Genomic DNA, 7263 nt, shown 5'->3' with positions numbered 1-7263 from the left:
GGAATCCTTTTGGTTTTCTCTAGAATAATATTTTTATGCATCCTGTGATTGTGGAATCATTTAGTGTGCTTCAGGACATTAGTCTTAAAGGAGCCATTCACTGGACATATTTCTTTACCTCACTCTAAATAAACAAATTATCCAACTGGAAGTTATTACCTTACAAACCACAAAATAGTATGTCACTTTACCAAGAACCAATTAGGAAATCTGTGGGTTCCCATCCATTTTAGAGGGATCTAACCTCAAGGTATTTTTAAAAAAGCATCACAAAATCAAAAGATAATCCCTATACTATATAGCCTCAAAACTATGTATTAGTGTAGATCATGGTGATCCGGTTATCTGCCTTGCTATATAATTCCTTTTTCTCAGAGACAAGGTTCTCATGAATCATCATAATCTTGTTTCTTACCTTGTGTCAAGTATCCTAGTACTCTGGTGAGTTAGTGAGTCCATATAGATTTGATAGTATTTTTACTTCATTTGGGGTTTTGTAGTTTAACTTTGTATTTGATCTGTTTTTAAATCAGCACTTGGAGAAGTCATTTGTTGCCTAACAAATTATGTATGAAAATCTATTATCACCACAGCATCACTAAAATTCCCTACCTCTTCTGAATATAGGTTATCATTATTTTATATCAAGATATGTATATCCCACTGTATCATCTCTGTCGGTCCTATTTCCTAAGTGATTTCCTTATTCTCAATTTAATCCTTCAGTTAATATGTAATCATTACATTAAAAACAGATGCTCCTAATTTCAGGTACTATATTAGAAAATGTTTGTAGTGTAGATAATAAGTAATGTCTTACTTCCTGCATATTAAAAAATAATTTAAAGGCATGAGTCTTTGTAAAAATATATGTATATTATAAATTACTTAAGGATGCATATAGTATTGATATTTAAGAACTTTATCTGCTAATGGCTAAGTAAATTTCTATTCCAGCTCTCTCCCTTTAACTGGGTATACACAACTAAGCATAGTTTCATACCCTTTTGGACCAAAAAATGGTTAATATGGCTATTAAATCAACAAAAACATAAAGAAACCAAACCAAATCTTCGAACACTGCTTCATATCTTCTTTCTCAGAGGAGTATTTCCTTCTTGTTTCCTACTGCCATTCAGATGGCCTACTGAATATACCTAGAATTCAAGAACCTTAATCAAGCTCCAAGCTCTATTTTATGTGGTTCTTTACCCAAACTCTTCATGACAACCAACCTGATCTATTTTCCCTTATGGCATTATGCCTTCCTACCTATTTTTTTTTTGTCCCTTTTAGTCCCTTGAATGAACTATGCTTTCTCTTATGTCTGCCCATTTGTTAATGCCATGCCACGGCTCGGAACACTTTCTCCTGCCACGTAGGCCACCACTTTCAACAATTAAACTTCCTCCCATCCTTCAGGCCCCAGCTTAGAGGTTACATGTTCAGAGAAATGCTTCCCAGAGCAAGTGGCAGTAGCATGTGAACAAGGTAGGTCTTTGGAGGTGAGTGGAAATGGCCTAGGCAAAAAATTGAACGAAGGGAATTCTAGATACCAGGAATAGTGTGTGTAAAATCTTAGGCATGTAAGAGCAAGGAATGACTTTGCCATTTATGGAAAGATGAACTGCTTGGTATAGCCACAGTAGATTGTACTGTGGCATTTTGCCATAGATGTCCTTCTTCTGGGTTCCTGTGGCATTCTGTACTTCCCCCATCACAGACTTAACACACAGCATTGTACCTGAGGGCTTCCTAATCTAAACTACCCACTAAATTATACTTCCCTTGTCTGTCTCATCCATCATTGGCTATCCAATTCATGGTACATAGTAGTAGGTAGACAACAAATATCTACTTACTATTACTGAATAAATGGATGGGGATGGGAGGAAGGAGTTTCCAGATGCCTGAAACTGGTTGACATTCACTTATTTATATACTGTACTTCCTATGAGCCAGGCAATTTGCTGACACTGAGCCACTAAGATGAATAAAACCATGGAACATCTATTCAAAGAACTCACTATCTAATGAGAAAGAGAAACATGTAAATAGAGCAATAACTGTCACGGCACTAGAAATTATATATAAATGGAGTATTGGGAATAGTCAGAATATACTTTAGAGAGAAACTGTAGCATTTGAGATAGGACTTTAGAAATGAATGGGTACTATCCAGACACAGAAACAAGGAAAGGGAATGCTGGGCAGTAAGAATCATTTGTATAAAGATACAATTGCGTAAAACATGGTATCTTTACAGAAAGGTGAAACCCTCAGTGTGGTTGGAATGGAAGTAGGTGAGGATGTGATTGTGAAGAGTGACAGTGAAGAGTGTACACTGCCCATGGGCAGTGAGTGGCAGAGTTCTTTAAATAAGGGAAGTGACATGATCACATCTTATTTTAGGAACATAATTTTAGTGATAGTTTGGAAAGTACATGGATGTGGTGATGTTAGAGGTGCCATGATATCAGGAAACTGCTGCAGAAGATGCAGCAAGCAATAATGGGAAACTGAATTTAGGTACTGGGAGTAGATAGGACAGGTATGATATGGGAGAAAGTTCCAAAGGCTTGGTGACTGGCTGGGTGTACAGGATGAGTAAAAAGGAGAAAATGGTCTCAATGTCTAACCTGGGAAACAGAGTGCATGACTGGTCATCGCATTAATTGAGATTGAGAATGTAAGAGGGTCAGTCTGCTTGGGAAAGGAAAGACGAAATTTAGTTAGAAATGTCTCTAGTACCACAACCAAGAGATGCCTAAAAGCAGTTGGAAATATTGATCTGGAATTGAGAAGGAAAGTCATGCCTTGAGATGTAAATTTTGGAGTCAGTAGCATGTAGATGACAATTGGAATCCCAGTAGCAAATGGGATCATCCAGATCTAGTGTGTGTGTGTGTGTGTGTGTGTGTTTAAAATAAAGGTGCTCAGCCCTGTCTGTGCATCACAATCATATGCAGTGTTTCACTGTAAATGGCTGGTCTTCATTTCCAGTGAGTGATTCAGTAGGTCAAGGTGGGGCCTGAGCATTTTTTTTTAATTCCATGAGCAATGATTATGGACACCCAGGGTTGAGAACATAAGAAACCCTGGGACCTAAAAATGTTTAAAGGATTGACAAAAGAGGAAGAGCCAGTAAATGAGACTGAAGGAAAAATTGACCAGAGAGGTAAGAGATTCAGGTCATGGTTTTCTAGAACCCAGAGGAAAATAAAATTCAAGACATATGGGATTCTCTAGAGCTCCCCACATAATCCTCCCCACATCAGCTTTCCTTTTAGAATTGTGACAATCCTTTAAAACACAGAAGAAAATTGATCTTCTATTTTAAAAAACGCCTTTTATCATCTTAGCCAGAAATAATCTATTTCTTTTCTGAATTTTTTTATTTGTACCATTTACTATTCTTATTTAATGTCCTTATATTGAGTTATTTGAGTGTAGATCTTATTTAGACTGTTTTGACTCCGTAAGAATTTTTACATGTATTTTCATTATTTTCCACTGCTCAAAACATTTTACATATAAGAGCTTCTCAAATATTTCTCAAATAAATGAAGAGATGATTATTTCCCTATCATTAAGGAGTTTACAATATAGATGGAAGTCAGGAACATGTGAAATGACTCAATAAAGTATATGAAAGTATGAAGTACCTCAAATTTTCTAGCTATAATCCTGATATTCTAATCAATTACATGATCCTTGAAATCTATCCAGCTAATAATATTTAGCAAGGTAAAAAAATGCTGTCAACTTGTATAAATTTTTGAGATATAAATGTTATTTAACAAGCATATCAAATGTGAGTGTTGAATTTACTTGGTTTTCCCTTTTTCTGTTTATAGAAGATAGAGATCCCGATTTAGAAACAATGTTGAATATCCCTTCAGCACTCACTCCAACAGTGGTTCCTGTTATAGTGAATGTTCCTCAAGGCAAACCTAAAGGGAAAACAAGAGGCAAAGAAAAACCCAAAGAATCCCTTAAAGAAGAGGAGCAACCAAAAGAAGAAGAGAAAAAGGTAAACAAAACTTACCATAGATGCCCAAATTCTGCCTCAATGTTAATGTTTTTTTAAACCATTGCATATGTCAATAATATTATTATAGTGCATACATTTTATTGTGCAGATGCATTAACATTCCTTGTCGTTTCAACTCGAATGGGCAAGAAGGATTTGCACACAAAAATTGGATTCCCACTCCAGGAGACATGTTGTCATACACAAATTGTCACAGGTCATTCACTCTCAGCTCAGAAAAACTTGGTTCAACCTTTTTCCCACCCTGGTGCTTAGGTTTTCTTTGCTTTTGGTTGGTCAAGTCTACCATTCCTTATTTCTAATACTTCATTTAACTCTAATAAGATAAACAACAATTGGAAGATAAAGATCTGTGACTAAACAATGGAAACAGTTCCACTTGGTGGATATTGACGTGCTAAGAATCCAGAAAGACTAAGACAGCCCACACTTCCAGTCAAAGAGTAGTCCACCTTCTATCCCCAACCTTTCATCATAGGCAATGTGACACACACACACACACACACACACACACACACACATACACACACTTTGACTCTAAACATCTTCCTAATAGAACACAGATCAAAAGAGGATTCTATTGGATTGATTCTTTGTATTAGCGTTAAAAAAAAAAAAAAGAGGCCTCTAAAAGAGGAGCAACAAGGAAACTACTGGCAAATCTTGATTCTTGGTATTTACTACTAAAAGTACAATGTACAGATACTCACTTGTTAGAAGAACAAATATGTTAAAAAATGCTCAAGAACCTGGATTTCAGACTCTGGCCCTTTAACAGTTATGGGGTTTAAATGTTACTTCGTCTCTGTACCTTATTTACGTAGTTATACTAGATGAGGTATCTCATGCCAGGCCACTTTTGTTAAGTAAAATGTTCAGGATGACTCCAGGTAATTGATTTAAAATTAATTTGGCCAAAGTCAACTTGATAGCAAACTAATCAGTTCATCCAACATTTTTTTTTTTTTTTTTTTTTGAGACAGAGTCTCACTCTGTTGCCCGGGCTAGAGTGCCGTGGCGTCATCCTAGCTCACAGCAACCTCAAACTCCTGGGCTCAAGCGATCCTTCTGCCTCAGCCTCCCGAGTAGCTGGGACTCCAGACATGTGCCACCATGCCCGGCTAATTTTTTCTATATGTTTTTAGTTGGCCAATTAATTTTCTTTCTATTTTTAGTAGAGACGGGGTCTCGCTCTTGCTCAGGCTGGTTTCGGATTCCTGAGCTCAAACAATCCGCCCGCCTCGGCCTCCCAGAGAGCTAGGATTACAGGCGTGAGCCACTGCGCCCGGCCGATCCAACATTTTTTAAAATTGATGATAATGGAAGGATGAGGGATGATTACCAGTTTTGTACGTAATGCTAGATTCAACCTAGCAGATTTGCAAGTTTGAGCATTTTTGTTCATTTTACAGAATTTTATAAGCTTTTCCTCTTAATTTTTAACTTGTGTTTTTAATTCATTTTTAGCTAAATATTCAAATTTTTACATCTGTTAGTGACAAAGAAAATGCAGAACAACCTAAATGATCAACAGTAGAAGACCAGCTAGAATAAACTAAAGATCCAGCAGTGAATTATCAGTTGGAATGATTTTGGTGGCTAATAAAAGAGAGCCAGTTGGAAAAACTGAAACGATTATTAGTTAGAATTATTTGAAAGTTACCAAATAACTTTTGTTCTTGAGCACATATAACCAAACAAGGGATTCAGGCATAGCTGACATAAAATTAATTAGGATCTTAAAGTAGACACATCGAAATCCTCATTAATTTATAAATTAATTTCTAACTTTTGATTGTCTTTTATTTTCTTTTAGTGCTTTTACTTGCTATGTAAACAATGCATGCTCATTATAGACAAAATACGGACAAATATCCTAAGACACAATATCTCTAGCACTCGATCTATAAGAATTATACCGAAAAAGGCAATGGGGAAGTTGGTCTCCCACATACTCTGCCTGTCATAGTCTGTTTGGGCTGTTATAACAAAATACCGTAGACTGGGTGATTTACAAACAGTAGAAATTTTATTGCTCACAGTTCTAGGGGCCGTGAAGTTTAGGATCAAGATGTCAGCAGATTCAGTGTCTGGTGAGAGCCTATTCCTCATACACATGGTGCCTCCATGTGTCCTCAGTGGCAGTAGGGGCAAGGGCTCTCCCTGCAAATTCTTCCATAAGAGCACTAATCCCATTCATGAAGACAGAGCCCTCACGACTTACCTATTTCCCTAAAGGCCTACCTCCTAATACTGTCACACTGGGTATTAGGTTCCAACATATGAATTTTGTGGGAAACACCAACATTCAGACCATAGCACTATCCTTAACACCTACACATCCAAACTGAGGCATTTTTCAAAGTCTACTTCAAGCCTAATTCCTCCACCACTCCTTCCCAATTATTCCTCTTAGCTTTGATATCTCCCTTTTCTAAGAAAAGATATGCCAACTATTTGGTACTATCATTAGTGGTCTCACCCATCTATGTGCCATTCTACTAGTAGAATATAAACTGCACAAAGGCAGAGACTCATGAATCCTTGCAGGCTCTATTGCAAGGTCCTCCTAGCTCTGCGCAAGTCACATCGCTAAGCACTCAGCAAGTCCTTGCTTAGTCAAAATAAGTAATAGCTCATTTAGAAAATGATAAGTAATTATTCACATGCTAAATTATTTACAGGAAGAAGTAGAACCAGAGCCTGTTTTAAAAGAGGACTTTTATGTTCCCACCTTCCAAAGACTAAATGTGTCTTGCCCCAGTGGACTCCTATTGACTTTCATTGGGCAAGAGCCTACAGGTGAGTGCTAGCTGGGGTGGAATGAGGGAGCAGAGGGCAAAAATTCATATTCAAAATAGTTAAATCATCATTGAAAACTGTGTATTTTCTTACTGGTTAAACATACTTCTTTTTTTTTCTTTTTTTTTATTATTTTTTTATTTCAGCATATTATGGGGGTACAAATGTTTAGGTTATGTATATTGCCCTTGTCCCCCGCCCTAAGTCAGAGCTTCAAGCGTGTCCATCCCCCGGACAGTGTGCATCACACCCATTAGGTGTGTATACACCCATCCCCTCCTTCCCCCTACCATTTGCCCGACACCCAATGAATGTTATTACTATGTGTGCACTTAAGTGTTGATCAGTTAAAACCAGTTTGATGATGAATATATGTGGTCTTTGTTTTTCCATTCCTGGGATACTTC

At 37.1% G+C, this 7263-nt stretch overlaps 1 protein-coding gene across 1 annotated transcript in view; it reads left to right on the top strand.

Annotated features, from left to right (window-relative positions):
* The window catches only part of SPAG17 (sperm associated antigen 17), a 281081-nt gene that overhangs the window by 197010 nt on the left and 76808 nt on the right, over positions 1–7263 (top strand). Inside the window, exons 21-22 of the mRNA XM_012643425.1 lie at positions 3858–4033; positions 6739–6856. Of these exons, the coding sequence (XP_012498879.1) occupies positions 3858–4033; positions 6739–6856 (294 nt within the window). The remainder of the gene's footprint in view (positions 1–3857; positions 4034–6738; positions 6857–7263) is intronic.

Source organism: Propithecus coquereli, unplaced genomic scaffold, assembly GCF_000956105.1.
Source record: "Propithecus coquereli isolate 6110/MARCELLA unplaced genomic scaffold, Pcoq_1.0 Scaffold197, whole genome shotgun sequence".
NCBI lineage: Eukaryota > Metazoa > Chordata > Mammalia > Primates > Indriidae > Propithecus > Propithecus coquereli.
This window is presented reverse-complemented; position numbering and strand designations above follow the sequence as displayed.